Source organism: Callorhinus ursinus, unplaced genomic scaffold (genome assembly GCF_003265705.2).
Source record: "Callorhinus ursinus isolate GAN/ISIS: 27379988/994484 unplaced genomic scaffold, GSC_fseal_2.0 scaffold12, whole genome shotgun sequence".
Taxonomy (NCBI): Eukaryota; Metazoa; Chordata; class Mammalia; order Carnivora; family Otariidae; genus Callorhinus; species Callorhinus ursinus.
Window position 1 is genome coordinate 8,854,618 of NW_027397074.1, and position 24,384 is coordinate 8,879,001.

The 24,384-nt window shown below is 36.6% G+C and overlaps 1 protein-coding gene across 1 annotated transcript in view; it reads right to left on the bottom strand.

The window, feature by feature from the left end:
• Window positions 1-1,715: 1,715 nt before the first annotated feature.
• Window positions 1,716-24,384, bottom strand: part of GNAT3 (G protein subunit alpha transducin 3) — a 52,511-nt gene continuing 29,842 nt past the window's right edge. Inside the window, exons 4-8 of the mRNA XM_025873338.2 lie at window positions 21,774-21,931; window positions 16,433-16,561; window positions 5,295-5,424; window positions 4,934-5,090; window positions 1,716-1,906 (exon numbers count right to left, since the gene is read on the bottom strand). Of these exons, the coding sequence (XP_025729123.2) occupies window positions 1,716-1,906; window positions 4,934-5,090; window positions 5,295-5,424; window positions 16,433-16,561; window positions 21,774-21,931 (765 nt within the window). The remainder of the gene's footprint in view (window positions 1,907-4,933; window positions 5,091-5,294; window positions 5,425-16,432; window positions 16,562-21,773; window positions 21,932-24,384) is intronic.

The window sequence follows — 24,384 nt, forward strand, 5'->3', positions numbered from 1 at the left end:
TGTTTTGTTTTCCTGTAATCCAAAGTGACCTCTAATTTTAGTTTGATCACTTAACGTACCTTTTTAATTTCTCAGGGAATAGTATTTTATAAATATTGATACTTGTCAAATTTTTGCACATATTGAAATGAGTTATGTATTTTTAAAAGACAAATTGAACCATTTCTGACTCCACCATTTACACCAAAAAGAGAAATCCTAAGGGTAAGACAAAGTCAAAATCCAAATAATAATAGTAATATTTCACAAACTATCTTACTCCATTATGGAAAATTCTCTTCACACTGTTAGAGAAAAGCAGGTTAAAGTAGAATGGGAAAAAATAAAAAGACAAAGCAAAAGATGAAATGATAGCATTTGTGACCTTAATTTAGAATCTCTGAGCATTGAATATCTCCTAGCAAAATATTGGGTTTTTGTCATATAGATATTGGTTCTTCGCCAGAAAATTTTATTGAATTCTTGAGCTAAATGTTTTCTCTTTTTTCTGTCCTTGCTGTCTTAGGCTCCTTAATAATTTATATTCCGCAAAGAAATTTCCAATTAATTTTTCTTACAATGACATTTTTATTGGATTATATTTGTTGATAACTCCTTTGTGTTTTTTTAAAGTAAAGCCAGAAACACTCCAGTCAAGGCTATTTATTGAATAGTGATCATTCCGAAGTGTTCGGAATGGAAATGTTACAGAACCAGGAAGAAGTGACCCTGAAACATAGCTACCTAAACCCATCTGAGCTACAGATTGGCAAATTGCTTAATTTCTGTTTTCCCAATTTAGCTTGTAGAACACTAATTAGCTCCCTTTTCAGGGTACTTATAAATCTCATCCACTGACCTACTATTCTGACCTTCTACTAGGATAGAGAGTGAACAATATCGAGACCTGCTTGAAAAGGATATATTGTAAGTGGTACACACTTTAAAAAAGAAAGGTCATCTCTTCTGTTTGCAAATGACATCTTTTCTGTTTGTAAGGCACCAAATTAGCTTTTATAAAGTAGGCTTGACCATTAGCATGCAGTTGAACATTTAGAATGGACCCTACAATACCAATAGGGAAGCTCAATGTTTCTCTTCTACAAAATCTCCTAATTATTAACTCTTACTTCCTACCTCTTATTCACAAAACCAAAACATACTAAATGTCAAGAAATGGAATTATTTTTCTCTCTTGTGTCTAAGATTATTGTCCCCCAAACATCAGTTGTAATAATGCTCCGTGCCACTTTGGAGTAAAATGTGGGAAATGAGTACCCCATTGAGGACTGCTGTTCAGCCTGATCAGCTTTACTCTATGTATTGACCGCACACAGTCCCATTTTCTGCTAGGCTGGTACAAAAAGATAGATTGTTAAAATCTCCAATTCTAAGGGTAAATTCAACATGAATGACTTTTTTCCCTAAGAAAAACATAGCAGATAAAATTGTATGCGTTTCTTTTGCATATGGAATTTTTCACCAACAAGTACATATCTAGTGAACATTTCATTAACAACTTACTGATTGGAGGAATTGACCAATAATGAATAGTCCTCAATGTCCCAGAGAAATTGAAACTTACCCAGATATAGCTGACAATATAGTAAAATTTTTGTATGAGAACTTTTTGTTTTAGAACACTAATCTGTTAAAACTAAACACATCACACAGCACCTTTCCTTTTGTATCTTGAAAAGTGTACAATAGCAAGAGTGGAAGAAAAAAAGGATTGATTAGAAAAGCCCACAGTCTTTTAGATTCTCTTTGATTATTATATCTGTAACTGCATCAAACACGAACTTGACATTTTGGGTGTCTGTAGCACACGTCATGTGGGAATAAATTTCCTTATCTTCTTTCTTTAAATTCAGGTCTAGAAACTGGTTTTTGATGTAGTTCCCTGCATCTTCAAATGTATTTGGTCCTTGTTAAAAAAAAAAAAGAAAAGAAACATTAATTGCATTTTAAAAGGAATAAAATTAGAAATATCACTAAGTTTTAGGATTTTACTTTGTGTGCTGTGCTTTGATATACTCAGTATTGAAAAATCAAGATGGCAATGGCCAGTTATCTGGGATTTATGCGATATTAAATTTGTGCTGGGAACTATGCTTGCCCCACTGAGTGGGGGCTTCACTTGCCTCAAATACTCACAATACAGTAAAAATACTAACATACATACATAAATGAGCAATGAAGTCTACATATATGACAAAGACTGTGCATTTATCTGTGTAGGGATGTGTGTGTGTGTGTGTGTGTTTTAATATGAACTACAAGAAGAATAGCAATTGTAGATGAGTGGACTACAGAACGAGGTGGTGTTTGAGCTGGATCTTGAGGGGGAGCTAGAAGAGAGAAGGAAGTAGTCTGAGTGAAGGCCAAAAAGTGGGAGTGAGAATGGCCTGTGTCAGTAGACTTGAGGGTAGGGTTGAGAGTCAAACGTGCACTTTGGAGAGTCTAGTTGGATGGAAAGGACAGATTTTTGCAGAGGAATTGTAGCAAATCAAGTAGAATGGATGGTACAGGTCAGATTATGGACTATGTTGCTAACCAAACAAAGGAGTTGAGATGACATAGGTGAAACTGGAGAGAGCTGTCCTTGACTGATGCTTTAGTAGAGCTAAATGGAGAGTTGATGAGGGGTGGGCTCGGGAATGGTTAGCCTTGTAGCAGGACACACAATGGATCAACTGGGAAAAGGCAGAAAAAAAATACAGACGCTAAGAAACACAAGGCAGCAAAAAGTGACCCGGGTTGATGGGCTTTATAACAGAATATACTTTCAGGGAACCTAACATAGGATAGGGCAGCAGCATGAAAATTTTCCAAGGAGACACAATTTGTGTTCCTCACTTTATTGTAACTAGGAGAAAAATTCCATGAGAGACCATCTTTAAAAAGATGTAACGTGGCTAAAGTCCAAAACACTAATAATACCAAATGCTGGCAAAGATGTGGAGCCACAGGAACTCCAAATGGTACAGCCCCTTTGGAAGGCAGTTGGGCAGTTTCTTACAAAGCTAAACATAGTTTTACTATACAGCCCAACACATGAGCTTCTAGATATTTGCACAAAAACTTACATGTACACAGAATCCTGGACATAGATGTTTATAGTAGCTTTATTCGTAATTGCCAAAAATTGGAAGTAACTAAGATGTCTTTCGATAGGTGAAAGATTAAAGAAACTGGTTTTTGGAGTGAAATATTATTTAGCAATAAAAGGAAATGGGGCTATCAACCCATGAGAAGACATGGAGGAAATTTAAATGCATATAGTTTTTATAATGAAAAGTGAAAGCCGTCTGTCAGAAAATGCCATATATTGTATGATTACAGCTCTGTGATGTTCTGGAAAGGGCACAACTGTAAAAAAGATCAGAGGTTGCCACAAGTTGGACGGGAGGGGCAAAGCTGATGACTTTTATGGCAGTGGAACTATTCTGTATGTTACTATAATGGTAGGGACGTGACATGAATTTGCAAAGCTCACAGAACTGCATGACACAGAGTGCCCCTAAATAAACTATGGACTTTAGTCATAACGTAACAATACCTGTTAGTCAGTTGTCACAAATATACCACATCAATGCAAAATGTGAATAATAAGGGAAATGGGAAGCTGGCCAGAGAGGGAGTAGATAAGAACTCTGCCTTTTCCATGCATTTGCTCTGTAAACTGAAAACTGCTCTAAGAAATAAAGCCTATTCGTCAGAAGAGAACATACAGAGCTTCATTGAGTCTATATTTAGTTTGTAATATTCAACATGGAATCATGACTATGTTTAATCACATGATAAATGTGTTAAAATATAATTAATATTTACAAAGCTAGAAGAAAGATAGAAGCACTAGTTTTAGATTAGCGTAAATAGCTACTATGACAGAATGCTATGCTTCAAGTAACATCTGGGCTACCCATGAAACAAAGTGGTGGAATTGGGCTTCTATTTGTGCTTTTTTAAATTAATTTTTTTAGAAGATTTTATTTATTTGAGAGAGCAAGCGTACACATGAGTCGGGGGGGGAGAGGCAGAGGGAGAGGGAGAAGCAGATCCCCCACTGAGCAGGGGGCCTGACGTGGAGCTCCACCTGAGCCAAAGGCAGACGCTTAATGGACTGAGCCACCCAGGCACCCGTTTGTCTTTTAATTCATAAGTGTTTCCGTCTTATACACAGTTTCATTAACAGAGCATGTAGCTATATTAAAAAAAAAAGGTGTCTCTGAAGGAAAAAAAAACCCACTTATAGAACCTGACATTTATAGTCATTAACAGGATCAGCACTAACATTCTAGGACCTAGGAAAACTGGAAAATGAAAACTGGAAAGAGAAAATGTCACTATTCTCAAAAATCATTCGAACTGTCCCTCAGGAAACTTAATTCAGACTTTGAGAAACAACTGCATTATAAAGTTTCATCAGGAGATACATAAAAAGTGCCAATTTGCGGGGGCGGGTGCCTGGGTGGCGCAGTCAGCTGGGCCTCTGACTCTTGGTTTCAGCTCAGGTCATGATCTCTGGATCTTGAGATTGGGCCCTGCGTCAGGCTCCCTACTCAGCGCAGAGTCTGCTAGGACTCTCTCTGCTCCTCCTGCTTGTTTTCTCCTCTCTTGCGAATAAAATTAATCTTTAAAAAATGCCAATTTGTAATATATTATATTGTTTATAATGTTTAAGATAATACAGTTTGTGGTGTTGTTTAATACATAGATTAGCAACGCTGGTCAACCTAACCTCCTATTTATTCGTTAGAGCTTTTCTTTAATGCCGGCAGTGTAGAGAGGCGTTTCCTATTTAGCTGCAAGACTTCTTCCAGTTTGGGTCGTACATGTGACTCAAGCAATTATCATAAGCCTCAACTTCATAAATGTTACCTGTCAAGATGAAGACAGGAAAATAGAGGTCTATATAAGAGTTTTGTACGGAATTAAAAAAGTATCTTACCAGTGTATTCCGGAAAGCAGACACTAAGATGCACTTTGGTTACTTTTTCTTGAAAAAGATCTTTTTTATTGAGAAACAGGACAATGGAGGTGGTTGCAAAGTACTTGTGATTACAGATACTGTTGAACAACAGGTGAAGGCTCTCATGCATTCTGTTCTGTTAGGGATAAAGATGAGCATGTGTAGGATTATTATTGGCAAAATATTAACCTTGGGCATTATAAGCAAGGATCTAGAAGTAACGTCTATGTTTGGAAGATCTTCCCTGAGTTGGGGAATGTGGTAGTCATGTTGGGAAGCACCGATGCTTGGTTTTTTGCTTGTTTGTTTTACCCTGGCTTTATTTTCCATTGAGACTTACCACTTCCTCGTCTTCTACCAGGACCATGTCATAGGCACTGAGTGCTGCACAAAATATAATACATGTAACATCTTCAAAGCAGTGAATCCATTTCTTTCTCTCAGATCTCTGTCCTCCTACATCGAACATTCTTTAAAAAAATAAAAACAGGGTAACAAGTCTCAGAAATACCCACCGAAAGTTACATTAATATTAACATTTAGAACTATAAATGAACGCTCTCATATCTTCAAAAGATTGTCTTTTGTTTTCATTGATTATAAAATATTTTATTTGGCCGATTTGCAGCTCAAGGACTACAGAAACAAAAAGTTCATCTTTTTTTCTTTATATATGTATTTTTGTATTCATGCAAGCTAGATAAAATCGCATACTGACTTTGAGGAACTGCGCAATTTTTAGCAGTTTACAGTTTTAGTAAGAAATTTACTAGACTTGACAGATTTTTGATCAAAGTCAATGCAGAATGTGGAAGTGTTACACTGATCGCTATGTTGTACACCTAAAACTAATAGAACACTGCATGTGAACTGTACAGGAACTAAAATTTTAAAAAAGTCTATGCATAGTCTTAAATGAACAGAACCTACAAAAAGATTAGAAGCTAACATAGTTCTAATACTATGATTCTTGCTTCTTCTCTTAGTTCTTCCCTCCTTCCTTTCTTCATTCATTCAATTATTGTTTGCATTTTTTGGGCAAGACACTGTGTTAGGCCTACCAACAGAAAGATGAAAAGATATGGTCACTATCTTCAAAGAGCCTGCTGTCTCAGAGAGAAAACCAATATGTTATTATAGGATTATATGATAAATAATCTTTTACTTTAAAGATTGTATTTATTTGAGAGAGAGAGGGAGAGAGAGAAAGTGAGGGGAGGGGCAGAGAGAGAGGGAATCTCAAGCAGACTCCTTGCCCAGTGTGGAGTCTGACAGGGGGCTCGATCCCATGCCCCTGAGATCATGACCCCAGCCGAAACCAACCATCGGACACTTAACTGACTGAGCCACCCCGGTGCCCGGCACCATATAATGAGTATCCTAATACACAAGGTAAAATATGAGCCCAGAGGAAAATCTAAGTCAGCCTGAGTCATCTTGGAACTTCCTCAGAGGAGATGTTTGAAAATGTGGCTCTCCCCCAGTGCTAGTATTTTGATAAGAGTCCCCATCATGGACCTAGTAACTCAGTAAAGAAACGAGGATCTCTTTTTAAGACCATCCTTTCCCTTACCCTCCATATAACATGCATGCAAAATGCAGTTCCCAATTCATCCACTTCTCTCCAAGGCCCCTTCACTTGTCCAAGCCACCAACATTTCTCAGCACGGCCACAGCCAGAGTTCTGCAACTTCCTGCAGGCTTCTCAGCCATAGGACAACACACAGGCCAGTCTGATGACCCCTAAAGCTCTGGAGATTTTGGTTCCTGCTTACTTTTCCCAGCTTAATTCATACCACTTTCTTCTTTAATACAGTGAGATCACAAGGCTACTCTTGAAGCTCCTTTAGTATAAACCTAACATTTTGCTGCTTCAGGACTTTGGCACAGCCTGTCTCCTTCCCAGGTGACATGACTCCTTTCTTCATGACATGACCCTGCCTCATTCTAACCTCGCAGGTCTTACAGTCAGTGTCTCCTCCACAAGGAAGCCACCTCGAGCCTCCATGTGAATTGTGTCTCTCCCCATCACCATTTACTTTCTCTCACATCATTTTCTTTCCTATAAAGGATTGCTTTATAGGATAGTGTTAATGGGACCGGGGGCGGGGTTTGATATCAAGTGCTCATGTCAGTTATCAAGGAAAGAGAGAACATGGCATGTCTGGGGTAAGCACAGAATTTATATTTTCAGGAACGTGAAAACTTAGCTAAAACCATCGAGATAAATGGCCTGATAATTATTTCATTTATTCAATGAATATTTATTTATTTATTTGTTTATTTATAGATTATTTATTTGACAGAGAGAACACAAGAGCAGGAACACAAGCAGGGGGAGTGGGAGAAGGAGAAGCAGACTTCCCGCCAAGCAGGAAGCCCGATGCGGGGCTCGATCCCAGGACCCTGAGATCAAGACCTCAGCTGAAGGCAGATGCTTAACGGCTGAGCCCCCCAGGCGCCCCTATTCAATGAATATTTATTGATCATGCCAGGCATTAGAGATTCAACCTCAAGAATTTCTAATCTATGTGGGGGTGGCGGCGGCAGTGGTGATGGTGTGTGTGTGTGTGTGTGTGTGTGTGTGTGTGTGTGTTTGTGAACAGACTTAGGATATAGAGAGAGGGAGTGTAGGGGTGGGTCATAATTTGAACTAAACTAACTGGAAACTGCTAATTAAAAATTTAAGGAGTTGAGGGATTAAGCCAAGCGAATGTCTGGGGAAACGTTCCAGGTAGAGGCAGTGGAGGAAACAGGAAGAGCAAAGGATTCGAGCAGACAGGAGTAAACCTGACATGTTAGTCTTGAAATAGATTAACTGGGTCTTTTGTATTACACAAGAAGATGACATTTATATTGCAATCAGTGGGGGAGCTATGGGAGATTTGGGGGTAGGGAATTAACATTGTTTGTTTGCTTGTTGTTATGTTAGGTCACTTTGATCTGAGGCCAGAAGATAGATTTGATAAGGAAGAGACTAGAGGCAGAAAAAGAATTTATGGGGCTTTCATAATAGTTTAACCACAACATGTTAACTACCGAGAAGCATCCAAGCTGTACAGAGATTTCAAAGGCAGCAACTGTACCTGGGGTAATAAATGCCAATCAGCTGACTTGTTGAAGATAATCAAAAGTAGAATACATTGTAGAGTACATTCTATTTACTTTAACCCTGCTGTGTGAGCCAGGAAGAGAACAGACATATAGAATTGAATTCCTCAAATCTACACACACACACACACACACACACACACACACACACACACACACACACACCCCAACCCACCAAAAAGACTTCAGTAGTAGATTGAAAGAAGAGATGCTCACAATATTCAAGATAATGTTGAAGAGTTCAGTAGTTAAGTGCTTTGGAAATTGAAATACAGTGTCAATAAGCACTGTTATAGGTGCTGCTAATACCAAACCTTCTGCAGTATCAGACTTGTAATAGAAATGGAGGAAGAGAACAAAATATTGACTTTAAGTTTATATTATGTGTAAACCAACCAACACATTTAATTTTTAAAAATGAGTCAACACTTTTATGGAAGCAAAGATAATTAATATGTGGTCAGACCTTTAAATTGTAGTCAAATAATTTGTTGATCTATAAAAGTAATCTTAGTCTTTTTGCAGAATTTGAAAAATAATTTTATCTATAGTTTTGTTGAAATTATAAAATGTAGTACACATGGAAATAATTTAGATCATGACTTTTATTTCCTCCATAAGTTCCCACCAATTGTAATGTCTTAATCTTAATTTAACATGCCTAATGAGAGTTTATTTGCCAGGCATGTGAGCAATCTACAACAATTGACTCAAATTTTAAACTATAAACTCATAAGGTAGGTACAATTATTATTTCTACTTTTCATATGAAAAGTTAAAGCAACTAGCCCATGGCTTATTAATGCAAGTCCTATTTGTGGAGGCTATTATGTACCAGGCACCATGATAGGTTCTGTGGGTATGATCGTGAAGCTTTGTTGTGACGCTCATCAAGTGTAAATTTATTTATTTGGACCAGAGTTCCTCAGTTAATACCTAGTGTCCACAGTTAGCTTTAAAACTCTTAAACTCTCACCAGTGGGCTGGAATTACCTTCGCTGTAGTCTGTCTTTTTTCCCTTAGGGTCAGACAGTAGTTCTATATGTTGTCAAACTGGGCAAAAATGTAAAACTCTTCCCTTCCCAGGTGTTTTGTTCCGTGATTTTAATGGTGGTAGTACAGACTGTCAGGATTCTGGGTGTTGTGTGTATTCTCCATTTGGTCATAGACAAATATATGATGGATCATTTGTTGACACAGAAATGTGATACTGTGATTGAACAAAAATACATTAACTTGAGGATTTTGGTGTGTTGAGGATTGACTATGCATCAGTAGGTTTAAACTCCTGGCAAGCTTTTCAAACTAAAACCACCTGTTGTGTCTCCACCCACTAGATTTGAATATGTAAGTATCTCCCTGATTCTTGTTTTCTCTTTTGTTATAGTACTCTCTTCAGGGTTTGCTTCCATCATGGGCATCCCACAGTGGAGAGTGAACAGAATGAGGAGAAAAGTTGCTGGATGAATAGAATGTCTGTGCTAAGAGAGCCTGATATTGAATTTCTACAGTAGAAATGACATTGCAGTAGGAACCAAACTCCAGGACACCTTGGTTAAGTTTTCTCCACCAGATAAATGGGACGTGGGTTTGTCTAACTAACATTTCTTTTTGAGTCTCTTTTTCTTTGCTTTTATGACCAACTAAATAAGCTATCTCCATCTATCTGATGATTTCTTTTTAATTACTTCTGTATTTTCAATTAGAGTATTTTCAAAACTTACAAATCTGAGGATATTCTACTAGTAGAACTGCTCAGATTCCTGGCACAGTGATCAAATATTTTATCTCAAAGAGGATAACCTTATGGCTCTCATGTTAATAGTTTTTAAATCAGAAAAAAAATTGCAGGGAGCCCTTTGCAATGAAAACAGTAATAAGAATTATCAAGATATGGATATCACCAATTTATGAACTCTGGGGGGAATTTAAACTCCCCAGGAAAAGGGAAAAACAGAAACTTCATGTACTTTCTATGTTTTTCTTTTCTACAATGTAATGATCTCAAATGACTTTCCCAAGAAATAGAATATTTGAAAAATCTTTGAGACGAAATTCAGAGCAAGCCCAGCAAACTCGCTAGCTCTCTCCTGATGTTTTCTGATCATTCAGCTTCTTCACAGCCTACTGTTGACATTACCACCTTTGTGTAAGGGTAGCTATTCTCCTCTTCAGGTAAATATATACAATTAGTGAGGGGTATAATGTGTAATATGCCCCTTAGACCACTGTTCTTTTAATGTATCATGCAGCCTTCAGTAAACGTGTTTTAATAGGCTAAGCTTTCTCCTGAGGAAGGGAAGACAAAGATTTGTCCTCTGAGGGTTTTGTCATATTGATAAAAAGGGCTTTCGAAAGTCTTAGATGGCATGCTAATTACCTTCTCATTTTATGACTCACCTGATCAACACTGGTGTGTGTCTATGTGCATGTGCTCAGGTTGATGTTAGAAACAAAGGTCCAAGAAGCATAGAACATGCCATCTGCCATTACAGAATTTAAATATTCATTAGCAAATCAGACCAACAGCTGGAGTTTTGCTTTCATACTGAGTCTACTGGATATTATGTTAGCTCTAAGAAGTTATGTGTTGTGTTGCTGCTATTGTAGTAATTTCTTTTCATACATCTCTCCTCACTTTTAGCTCTTCCTCTAAATTTTAATTTGGGACTTATTTTAGAGGTGTAAAGCATTAAAACCTATTGAAACAATTTAGAGATTCCCAAAGTAGAAGCCTTTACTTAAATATTTCATTGAATAAGAAATATCTATCTAAAAAATATATGTAAGGATATATGAGTATAGAAATATATCAGAATAGGGGTGCCTGGGTGGCTCAGTCGGTTAAGCGTCTGCCTTCGGCTCAGGTCATGATCCCAGGGTCCTGGGATCGAGCCCCACATCGGGCTCCCTGCTCGGCGAGGAGCCTGCTTCTCCCTCTCCCACTCCCCCTGCTTGCGTTCCCTCTCTCGTTGTGTCTCTCTCTGTCAAATAAATAAAATCTTTAAAAAAAAGAGAAATATATCAGAATATACATGAATGTGAATACATGTATATTCCATCATGACCATTTTGTGAAAAACAAAAGGAGAAATCCGAGAAAAACATGCAATCTCGCTGACTGAACATTTGGATTGGTCAAATCTACAGGGACAATTAATGAGATAAACTTACATGTGATACAGATTGAGTCCCCTTGATTCCCTGAGGAGTGAAAGTAACCAGAGTCTTCATGATAGTGAATGGAATGTGCAGTTCTCATTTTTGGGTGAAGAAGTTTTGTTTTACTTATTAATTTTTTGGTAATACATATTTCCTTATTACATCTGATATTTCAGTTAGAATTCTTAAATTAAAAAAAAAAGGTTAATGCCTGAGCTGTACAATACCGCTAAAAATCCACAGGCAAGTCTTTTAAGTGACAGTTGAACATTGATTATTTGTTAAACTACCTATAGCATTAACATAGGACGAGTCATCAGGGTTTTATGGCTTTATATTCAGCAGTTGAGTTGTGTAGTCTATTTTAAACAACTGGGAAAGCTGATGAATTTTATGGCTTTATGTCAAACAGTTGGCTAAATATTTAACCACACCAGATTATTCACACTTAATATTAGAATAGATTATAATGAAGTAATCTGTACTTTGTAGTGCTTACAAAATTATTACATAATCTAGGATAGCCAAAAATTACTAATGCTACTGCAGCTAATTTGTTAGAAGTCTTTGTTCTTCTTATAAGTATATGACTTCTCTTGGAAAAAAAAAATCACAATTTCTGACATCTATATATTTGACCACAGAAAAAGCAGACCTAATCTGAGTTGGAATTTATTTTAAATTATTATGTTGAGTGGAGTCGTTCCAAGATAATTTGTTGTATCAGAATTGACATAACTTCTTAAGATGGCCATATAGATCTATGTCATCACTATATAGACATAACAAAGTGGCCTAACCAAGACTTTCCCTTGTGCCAAGTTCTGAAATATTTTCAGACAAAAGAGATATGCACAGAGATCATTCTAGATCCCTTAATTGCTTGTGATTAAAAAACAGAATCAAAAGGACTTATAACCATAAAAAAGTCAGATCTCTAAATGCTCATGGTTGTTAATAACATGATATACTTTCTACCAATGTGTGTGTGTCTGTTTGGAACTTAAAACGCCCACTAGATAATCCTCTAATTATTGAATAACCTAATTCATAAAATCATTAAAATATATTACTAGAATAAATTAGCCATGTTATAAAGCTTATTGTTTGGATAATATTGACAATGAACATACCTGGAACAAATAGAAAGTTATATATGAGTTATTGCTGTGTGTGATTTAATAGACAATGACAACGCTAATTTGGGATCTAGCAGCTGGGTAGACAATCAGACTCACTCCTAAGCTTATACCCCCACAAAAAGGAACCTAATGCACATGATCAATTTAAAATTCAAGAAAATTATAATTTATGTCGTATCATAGATCCACTCAAACATTGTTGAAAATAGTTATGTTGAACTTACAAAACCTAAACTCCACATTGTAATAGCTGCTGACTTGTTTGATTTCCACAGTTTTATGTCCTTTCGGTTCTCTTTTTAATTGTGGAACAATTAGGAAGAAAATGACTTCTCTATAATTATTTGATAGTCTTGTGAATCTTTAAGTTCTTTGTCCTGAGGAATTATTTTATAACAAATAAAAGAGCTCACACTTGTATTTTCCATTTACATAGTACTTTCACATCTGTAAAAATAATTTCTTTCATGTTTGGCTGTTGGAGTTCTGGTTTGATAAGAACTCTAAGGTAATTTCCATTAAATTAGGTGATACAGGAAGATGATACAGTATATTGGCGGAGAGAATTTTTCATTTTGATGTTCCTGTTTAAAATTCTAGAGTTCTCTAATTTAATATGCAAATTAAATCTTTAGTTTTAAATAATCATCGGATGATGTATGCTATGTGAATACAAATCAATGCTAATGCAATATATTTTAATACCTGGGCACTTACTGAAATGAAGTTGGAAGGTATCTTATTTTTATACTTTCTATTTTGAAATACTACCAAATTTTACACTACAAAAGCCTGTGTGCACTTTTAGATAATCCTATTCAACCCTTCAAAAAAAAAAGTTATTTAACTGTGGGAATTTATTAAGGGATTAATATATCTCCGTTGCTGTGACCAAACTTAAAAATGTAATTAAGTGATTTTAAATAGTTCCTTAAGAAAGAAGAGTTGCCTTTTTTATATTTTGTAGTAAAACCTAAATATTTTCAAAATTTCATTGTTTAAATACTTATGTTTAGAGAAACTCCCTGCATTTGAGTAATTAATATTCTCCATTTCCTTATAGAAGATGCCTTTTGTTAACAAACCCTCTTGAGCGGGAGGAAATACAAAGCCTATTAAAAGAATTAAAAACCTGTTTTAGTGAATGGCAAAGAGGTAGTAGCTGTGTAGTATAGAGAATGTTACGTCAAAAGAAGTCCTAACTTGGCTTTACAATCCAGTTCACAAACACCTTCCATTTCAGCATTGATGCTGTCATGGAGAATTTAACAGGCCCCTTCCTACTCCTTCGTAAGGGCCAGCGAGATATGAAAGTAGAGTAGGCAATCACCTACCTGTAGGACTCAGGGCCTCACAAACCACAGAACTGCAAAAGGACAGGAAAATGATGATGCACCATTGGGAGTTTAGAGGTATAATCTGAAGAGGCCTATTATGAGGTCACATATCTTTAATATGGTGTTTTATTTTTTAAAAATTAATGCAAATACTGTATTCTACTCAGAATATAATTTTTAAAATTTTATGACTATTATTTGGTACTGAGAGAAATAGATGTTCCAGGAAATGAACGTGACTTTCTGAGGTTTTGGGTGCTCATTGGTCGTTGTCATGTCCCTGGGTTTCAGAAGCACAGATGTGCGAAGGTACCAGAGCCTGTCAACTCAGAGATATCTCCCCAACAGGCTGTCATTTTATTCCCTGTTCCCTCTTCTCTCTGAAGGGAGTTACAGAGGACCAACAACATTGGAAGGAGCGTTTACTCTATGGAAGAAAGAACGGTTTCTGCTCCGATTTACCTCATGGCACTCAGAGACGCCAGTGTAACAAGTGTGGTCTTGGAAGTCAGAAAGATGTGTTCTATTCACATTTCTAGCACTTCTATGTATGCTCTTGGGGAAATCTTTTACCTCATTTTAGCCTCCATTTTTTTTTTTTTTGAACTCTTTGTCCAACATAAGGCAGCATTGCTCAGTTCAACATGTTACAAGGAGTGTGTACAAATAGGGTCCATACAGTGATTGGCATAGCACATTTATTCATCCGGCAAGAACTGACTGCAAGCCTACTCTGTGCTAGCCACCATGATAATCACAGGAGATGGTACTGTGAAGACATGGCCCCTACCCTCTGGGACCTCAGAGCATATGAGACAGAAACAGAAACCAAAGAGCAAACAAATAAAGAAATCAATTTCACATATTAGTAAGTTTTTTTTTTTTTTAAAGAACAAAATAGTGTGATATTTCAATCCTGTGAAGACATTGGCTCACATTGGTATGACAAGTGAGAGCTGTTTGTATTTCTTCCTGGTACTGCCCTTAGTGACCTCACATTGCTAGGTTGTAATTAGCCGTTGTTAAGGTATTTTTATACCAAGGGAATCTTCAGGGGCCACACATCGGGCTTTCCTTCTCCCCCTGTCCCAGAGAGCCTACCGATATGTTTACCAGCACACTATTGGGTATAGTAGTGACAAGTATATGCAGGGATGGCAGGAAGAATGATCAAGGATCCATGAGGAGACAGCATCTCATTTCGGAACTCAATGATAACAAGGAGCCAGTCCTTGCAGAGATCCAGGGTCAGAGCATTTTAGGCAAAGAGAACAGCAAGTACAAAGGCCCTAAGATTTGGAATGTTCAAGGAACAGATATATACAGCAGGTAATTTATGATAGTGACTATTTCAGAGAAGATACTAAATTAGTGTTGCATAGACTGACTGGAGTTGTAAACTTCTAGGTATTCAGTATGTGATAGTAATTTGCGTAACTGGTTCATGATCCAGTCTAAACTCTAGAAAATTCCATTAACTTGTGTAATGCTTTGACGGGCTTAGGAGGGGCAGAGGGTCCAAGCAATTGGACTTGGATTCCCATAGGAAAACCTTAGAAACTGGATCAAAAACCAGGCGTCCGGAGAAAGTAGTTGCCAAAGAGGAATTGTACAGCAGCCATGACAGGACTGAAGGCAAACTGCTTACATCTGCCAAGTGTAGATGTTGATGTAAATCTTGGCAGTCCCTTTATCCTGGTTTCATCTTTGACTCATCTGTCAGAAAATTAACTATTTGTGGACCTGAAATTCAGGTGTAAATTTTGAAGAGCTTTCTTTGATATTAACTTGAAAATATACTGGCTATCTCTATAACATCTCTTCTAGTTAGATATTCTGTCTCACCAATGTTAATAATAAAAAAACTTTTAAAACTTTTATCCCACTGAAGTAAGTTTTGCTTCACAAATGGATACAGATAATTCATGTCACTTCTGTTCAGTTTTTCTACTTTTAAAAAATATTCCCAGTTTCCATACATGAATGAGTTTATTAATTGCATTTTTAATTAATTTTTTCATTCATTAAGTGGTACATCTGGAACCTGGTTTTGATGTTTAACAGTCCATCTTATCCATGATCCACAGGGAGAGGCACTTAAGTGTTGTGACATTTTATAACAACTACAGTTTGGATTTCCATTTCTTGGTATAGTAAGTGAGTGGTTTTGCAATAGCATTTCTAGAAAGGTCTTGATAATGTGACAGCAATAAAAATAGTGGACTCATTTTCATACCCAAACCACGCTTATAAAATAGGTCTTGTTATTTCAGTAAATAGCATCACATTCAAATAGTCCTCTCAATTATTTGCATTTTTTTAAATTAAGGAAGTGAATACGAGTATTTCAGGCAAATGGGAGATTGGAGGACAAAGACATACTATCCATAGCACCTGTTACTTAAATTTTTTTTAAATATATTTTCTTTCTTTTCTCTCTCTTCTTTTTTTTTTTTTCCAAAGTAGGTATATCAGTTTCTAGAGGAAAATGAAATCAAACTCCCACCTAGTTAAGACAAGACATGCTTCTTGGAGGGAGGGTTGGGGCGTAGGGTGAAGGGTAGGTGTAGGGTCACAGGAAGGCAGTAAAAGCAGGTGGTGCTGAAAGCGAACCAGGCCTGGGAAGGATGCCCAAGCGCTCACTTGGCTCGCATATGGGTTAGACCTTTCTCTGTGAAAAAATATTGAATATTTTTGTTGATGGTTAGAACAGACATGGTGCATACCTGAAATGCAAATCTTTAAAGGAGAATTGAGTTTCAATGATTCCGGTTGTTTTCACTCGAGAATGTAGCACATCTTGCTCATTTGGGACATATCCAGGAGCTGTGATTCTGTCGACATCATTCAGATAGCTAATAAAACAACAAAAATAGCATATATTTTTTAAATTTATGTTTGAACAGGCCAGGATTCGGTACAAATGAGTTTTTACTTCAAGGTCCATTAAAATTACTAAGCTCCAGACTGGTGCTTTTTAAATTCTGCTTCTCAGAGCTTGGTGGCTGGTTGTGGCAGAGGGCCAAGTGTGGTGCACAGCTGACCCATGGAGGCCTCTTATAAAGGTTGCTAGATTGATGCTAACTTAGCCTGTATTTTATGAGGTGTATGTAACAGAATTGGTGGTGTATGGATATATTTCAGAGAAAAGTTCTATTCTTGGCTTTTGATCATCCAAAAATGGGTAAGCAAAAAAATGCTATCATGTAATGCTAGGCACTAGACTATCCTAAAAATGCTGTGGTTTGAATTTAGGCACTTTGAATTTTAAGAGAGTAATTGGTTGCAATAATGTTGTTCTCCACAGATTGTCTAGCTTAGGGCTCTGGACCATTTGTGTTAAGTGCCATGATTGTATACAGTTAGTGCAGTTAAAAAAAGAAAACAACAGCCCCTATGGCTGCTGGTGTAAATAAACTGCATCTCCCCATTGGTAAACAGTACCAATAAAATTTTAAAAAATGACCTTATTTAGACTCTGTATGTTCATCTTTTAAGATTGTACATGTTTTTCAGGTATTGACATAGTAAAATAAATGTTGAATTGCTGTTGGGAAAAAAAAAAGAAAAAGAAAACAACAAAAAACTTTTGACTTTCTTGCTGTTTCACAATGGAACTAACTCATGACATTGGTGACCCATCCAAGGGACAGAGGCTGAACTTAGACATTACACCCACTCCTACTACTCTTCTCTTCCACCCATGTGTCAATGTCCTTAACTCTTTCCTGGAGGACATATTTAAAAACCCTACCACACCGTTACCAAGCTGAATACTGCCCTCTTTTTGCCCACAGGATCTAGGGGTCCTGAGAAGGAGGAACAGGTCTGAGTAAACTGTGTGCTCTATTAGAGTTTGTTAGTTAGAGGAGAGGAAAGGAACTGCTCTTTGCCTCCTTCTTGAAACCAGATCATGTCTTTAAAAGTATTTCATTGCCTTCAAAACATTTGACAACCACTATTCTAGACTTTCAATACTAAGGCTTTAGTAGCTTAACAATATGGCTATTTCTGTGAAAATGCTAAATAGAGATAGTAAAAGTCTGGTAAGGTTTTTATGACAAAATTGGCCACTATATTAAGTGAAGTTTACATTATGTAGCTAAACAGGAAGATCAGGATGGGTATACATCCATCCAGACAGAATTCGAGGGGTAGAATCTAGCTAAATATTACACATTATTCAAAAGTTGAATTTTTCAGGGATTTAATTGAAGAGTTGTTGCATGTAAGCACCTCACACAATGCCTTAAACAGCAAAACTGTGTTGTCATTTTTTTTTTAAATAAATTCAACAGCAATATGGATAATTTATTCTTGGAGGATCTTTCAGCTTCTGAGCCGAAACAAATGGAGTGAATGCCCCAAAGGGATTTTGGCCAAATAGGCAATTATAGTTCAGAAACACATGTATATGTGATGTGAAAATTTATCACCATGCTTTATTCTAAAAAAGCTGAATTTTTCTTAAAACCAAGAGACAAATCAAGATACAGATATTATCAGAAGAAAATATTGGAAGATTTTTCCAGTTCATCTGTTTTCTATTTTATGAAGTCGGGTCCTTTGTGAATTCCCTATTGACTAAGTCTTCACATATGGGAAAGTCTACTTTTGGTCAGTTGGTTTACGCGGGAACAACAACAAAAGCAAACTTGTCAATAGAGCGATTAAATTCATTTTAATGATAGCTAAATGAATACTTTGGTAAAGACACATTTAATGTACTTTCATTTGCATATACAAATGATTTCAAGCAAAGCAGAAGCATTAGCAGAGTGACAAATTTGCATTTAAGATGCCTGCTTTTAATAAATACAAGATTTGAGTGCTCAGGCCTGTGGTCTAGAACTTAAGCCATAAGCCCAACATACATATAGCTCCAATCATTAAAAAATAAAATAAAATAACCTGATTATTTTTCTAATCATGTAAAAATAGTATTTTTTTCCTGTTAGCCTTTGTTAAATCTTAAGGCTTATAGAATTTAAATAGCACATTAGGTGGCCTCAATCAGTAAACCATGAAGCATTAATAAAAAAATCTTTCCCCTGTTTGTCACTGTCATGCCCTTTTTCTTTCAGTTTGCTAGTACTGATGGAGGCAGTTTGGTGTCCTGTTGCCATGGACATTACCTTCCCTGCTCTGATTAGGACTCACCTCTTTGTTAGCCTAAACCTGAAGGGGCTATAGGGTTTGGTTTTTTTTTTTTTTTAAGATTTATTTACTTGAGAGAGAGTGAGAGAACGCATGTGCATGCACACCTGAGTGGGGGTAGGGGCAGGGTGAGTGGCGGTGGGGAGTAAGGGGGAGGGGCAGAGGCAGAAGCAGAGGGAGAGCGAGAGTGAGTCCTAAGCAGACTCCTTCTTAGCACGGAGCCTGACCTGGGCTGGTCTCACAATCCTGAGATCTTGCCCTGACCCCTGAGATCGGAACCTGAGCCGAAACCAAGAGTCAGAAGGTCAAACGACTGCACCACCCAGGTGCCCTGAAGGGGCTCCAGGTTTGAAAAAAATGATTAATATCTTATTTTGACTGAAAGAAGAAAAAAGGAAAAAGGGGAAAATGTAGAGAGAGGGAGAAGAGAAAGAAAAGTGGAGGGAGGCAGAGAGGGAAAGAGGCCTTTGTTTTGTATAGTACATGTGAAATAGACATGGGGTTGGTACCTATCTGATATTATATTTAGTTTTAAAATGTGAATGTAAGGCAGTATTTGAAAAAAAATGTTAATTTTTGGAAGAAAGCAATGACCGTTCAGCTATTTTTCTTTGTGTTTTACTTAATCTTTCTTTTAAGGGCCTCTAAGGACAGAAAATGATAATATTTAAATTGGGAGGTGTTTTTAATAATGAAAATTTTCTTAGATATGGGGGTGCAAGTAAAGGTGGAGGAGTGGATCAGATTTATTGTCCTACGGCTCTGTAGATCAGTCAGGGTATTTAAAACCATTATAATATGGGCAACATTCACAAAATGGGTACAAATGTGTAATTGCATTTAACTTGAACAGATAAATGCTTTTAATATGAATCTATAAATGTGATAGTTCCACTGTAAATTATATATTTTGTGTGCCAAAACAGAAAAACTGAAACTAAAGTTTAGAAAGATTAGAAAATAAAATGTCATTTCATCTACCCATTTTTAACAATACAATATGTAAAATATTTTTGCTAATAAAAAGCAAAGTGTTTGGTAAACATAATGATAGTATAATTGCAAAACACGTCTTAGAATATTTGAATGGGAAAATAATGCTTAATAGCTAATGTATATCTAAAACTAAATCTATTAAGTACAGCTATTGAAGGGGTTCCGGACAGCACATCCCCCCGTACCCCAGAATGTGCCACTTTGGCATGTGGATTGTTTTGAGCTGAAGGCACCTGAGACCCTGCAGGCTCAAGAGAACATTTGCCCCTCCCTCAGCTGCACAGAAGAATCTAAATTGAGAGTCTTTGCCCTCAATTTAGCAAAGATACATTTTATCTGAGTGACCTATCTGTATGGCAGGGCAAACATCTAATTACCAAACATCTGCTCTTCTTATCGCTCTGTGAAACATTCCTTTCCTCTCAAGTCCCAGAGCACTACCCCCTTCTCTTTAGTTCAGAATAACATATATACCTCATTTTGCCTGACTTTGAAATTTCCACGTCCATGTAGATTCCCTGTAGGTATGCCTATTACATTTTATTTTCTCCTGTTAATCTGTCTCATGTCAATATGATTCTTAGGCCAGCTAGAAGGACCTTGGAGGGGACAGGAATTCTTTGTCCCCAACACTATCTTGTGCTTGTTTCGGCAGCACATATACCAACACCATTAATCTCTCACTTCTTCCCTAGAATTTTGTTAAACAATGTTTTCAGAGACTATTCCACAATTCAATTTCTTATTGTGACTGCCCTTATCAATGATTTATATAGAAAAGCAGTGTTTTCTATACTACAGAGAGTTCTGTTAGTATTAAGATGTGGCTAGGTACTGGGACCCATAAAATAATTCTTTGAGTTTGTGTAATCACATGATGATATGCATTCTCTACTCCACCAAAGAGACAAGAGCAGGACTTTCCTCCAAGGGCTTTAGAATTTAAAATGAACACGAGTGAGTAATCACAGAAGACTGTTGTTGTTATTAGATTTTCCTAAAATTTATATGGTTTGGTTTCTCTCTATAATCCTTCTGACTATCATGATCAGAAGTCTGAAGTATCATACAAGTTTCATTGTTCTGTCTTCATGTAATCTTTCATTGGCTTCATTTTTACTGTATATATATTTTTTAAAGTATTACTAACGTTCTGTTGAGAGCTCATCAAAAGGACTGTATTTATACCTTTTTAGACATTGCTATGCATGTGTAAATATAATTAATATAGAATAATTAAATTATATTTGCATACATGTGCACACACAGCACAGGTTAAAAATTTCTTACTAAAATAGAAATTTAAAATAATTTTGATAATGAAATTATTCATACTGTCATAACCTCCTAACTTCCTTATGGCTGATAATTGCCAACTGGATGAAAGTAGCTGTGAAGATTACATAATCTTTCTGAAGACTCAAACAGAATCCCACAATACACAAATGTTTTGGAAATCATTATTTTCCTCTAGAATTCAGTATCCTAATCATTGAACCAAAGGAGCGAAAGAATGTGTCATTAATAAAATTATTTTGGAAGATGATTTCAACAATAAGACTAGTAATGAAATGAATGGCCCAAAACCTCAGTATGCGTGTCACCAATCTGCGTTAATGTTGAGCACAGTGCGCAGAGATTAATTCCTTTCAATTGGGAGAAAATATTTGCAAAACAGGGGTCTCAGGCAAATAGTTTCAAAATTAGTTATTTTAAATGCTCCTTTGCTTAGATTTTTAAATCTCATGATGTCACCTTGATCTTTATTTCTCTTCAATTACTTTTTATCTTAGTCTAACAAAATGTGAAGCTGTTTGCATTCCTCATTGGTGATTACAAAAGCAGAGTTTGAAGAATTAGAATTCTTAATATAAAATGTTTCAACTATAATTATTGTCAAACGCATTCACTTACTAAGCTGCTGAGTCGTTGAGGTGATACTCAGATGCCCTTTCAAAGCAGGCCTGAACTCCAGGGTCCCTCCAGAGTCGTTTTATTACCTCGGCCAGTTCGGGTGTCATGCCACCATCTTGCAGAGTGTTCGCCATCGCCCAAAGTTGTTGTTGGTCTTCCTAGAACAATGTTTTTGTGACAATGATAAAAATGTGTTGTTATTTGGAATCAGGTAACTTTTTTTTAATAGAGCATTTCAATTTTATTATTTTTATCTTATTCTTTTAGGTAATAATTTTGTTGAGCATCTATTCAGTGTATCTTAAGGTCAATGGAATTTAAGTGTCCTTATAATGGCTGGGTGAAGAGTTCTCTGTTGCAAAAACTATGTATCGTTATATGGTGAAATTAGGATATTTTGGAATATATCATTAACTTCTGAATATGATGTCAAAGGGATCGATAATACTTCAATGTAAATCCATTGAGATCTCAGTCAAAATGCAAGGAGAAAATATAGTGTCTTTTACAAATGAATCCAAAACTAGGAGACTAATTTGAGAAACCAAGAAAGACAATGAACATCAGAAGAGTCAAACTTAGACTACTTTGTGCGGTGTGAGGTGGCTCCCAGTGAAGAATGGCCAATGAGAACTTGCTGTTTTTCTGATACAATTCAATTTATTATTTTAAAATACTAATAATGGTTTATTTCACCATTTTATTAAAAATCTGTTCTTTGCATTAAAAATGAAAGGTATGTCTCTCAGTGTCAAAAAGAGGCTCTGTTAAGACTAAAAATCTTATTACATCTGTCTTCACATTCAGTTTTTATTGCTAACCGGAATTGATCAGATGACTATTAAGTCAAAAGTCGTAAATGGCCCAAATCCAGAGACTGACCCCATTTTCGTATATTGGCACAGAGTAAATTTTTAAGTCCTTCTTCCCAATAAGTTGGATGTGAGAGAGGGCTGCAAATCCAGCAAAATATGACCCAGCCAGCTTAGCTGGCATCCTCCCATTTGCCTCCTTTCACTGTTAAGGTACCATTTAGGACAAAGGATGCAGTGAAACAGCTACTCAGACTAGTTAGTCCCTAAAGGGAAAAAATGACATGCCCTGTTAGCATTCCTTTACAAACCAAGCTAATTTCTAATATACTCTTTCATTAAAACTTTTTTTTTCCAATTTCAGTTTACACTTTATTTGAATAGATATCATGAAAATAGTCTCATCTTGAACATGTAGATGTCATAAAGTATTCTTCGACCACAACCTCAGTCCTTGTGCTTCCGCCAAAGGGCAGGTCATCGTATCAGCTTGGTTTTTTGTCTTTCAAGACCTTTTATTTTTTAGCTTATTGCTTGCGTAGGTAAAGCCAATGGTGGCTTTACACAGCCAACCGGCTGTGCCTTATAAGCATGTGGGGCACTTTTTAAAAATACTGATACCAGGACCTCAACCCAAACAAAATGAGGCAGAACCTCTGGATGTCAGATTCTACAAAGGTATTTTTGAAAATCTTGCAGGTGGCTCAAATGTGCAGCCTGAGTTGAGAATCCCTGGCAATATAGAGTTTTCTTTAACCGTAAATAATATCTTATTGGACATACGGTATTTTAATTCGTGAAGTTCTTCTACAGTTGTTAAAGGCCTGACATGGCAATTTAAAGAATCAAAATTCATGTGTTTAAGGAGTTGGGCCCCCCAATCATATTTGAATTTTTAAAATATATAATACCCAAATCAACCAGTATTATGAAAAGATGTCTTCCTCATAAATAGCCAAAGTGATGGAAAACTGATTCCTACTGATAATCTTACTCTCATATTTTAAAAGCTCCAGTGATTTCCCATGCACATTTTCAGCCACTTACACGTGTGGACATGTTACAGAGCTCAGAAACACAATACTTCTTTTTTTTTTTTTTAAGATTTTTTTATTTATTTGAGAGGGAGAGAATGAGAGACAGAGAGCACAAGAGGGAAGAGGGTCAGAGGGAGAAGCAGACTCCCTGCTGAGCAGGGAGCCCGATGTGGGACTCGATCCCGGGACTCCAGGATCATGACCTGAGCCGAAGGCAGTCGCTTAACCAACTGAGCCACCCAGGCGCCCCAGAAACACAACACTTCTTAAAAGAAATGTACTAGTTCTGTCCTATTCCCACTGGTGATAGCATTTCCTTTTTCAGTAATTCTTTCTGTAAATGAGGATTTGGCTCCCCATCCCAGCTGTGCTGCTCTTTTGAAATAGCTGATGCTTTGTAATTACTTGTCCAGCTTCAGACTTCCCTCTCCTGAGAGCGGATACTGTTTCTATTTTATTTACTGCTGATCCCTCAATATATTCCCAATGTCTAGTCAGGTGTCTGCCATGTAAATCAGTTTAATGAAATATAATTTTTTCAAATGATATTAGATATATAGACTTTAGTACATAAATTTTAATGAGCTTACATTTGGAGTGATTATTGAAAAATAAATACTCAATATTTACTAGGATCATGACCTGAGCCAAAGGCAGAAGCTTAACTGACTGAGCCAACCAGGTGCCCCAACTTTTCACATTTTTCAAATAGCTCCAAAGAAGTTGTTTTGTTTTTAAGTGGCTTTCCTATATTTCTCTTTG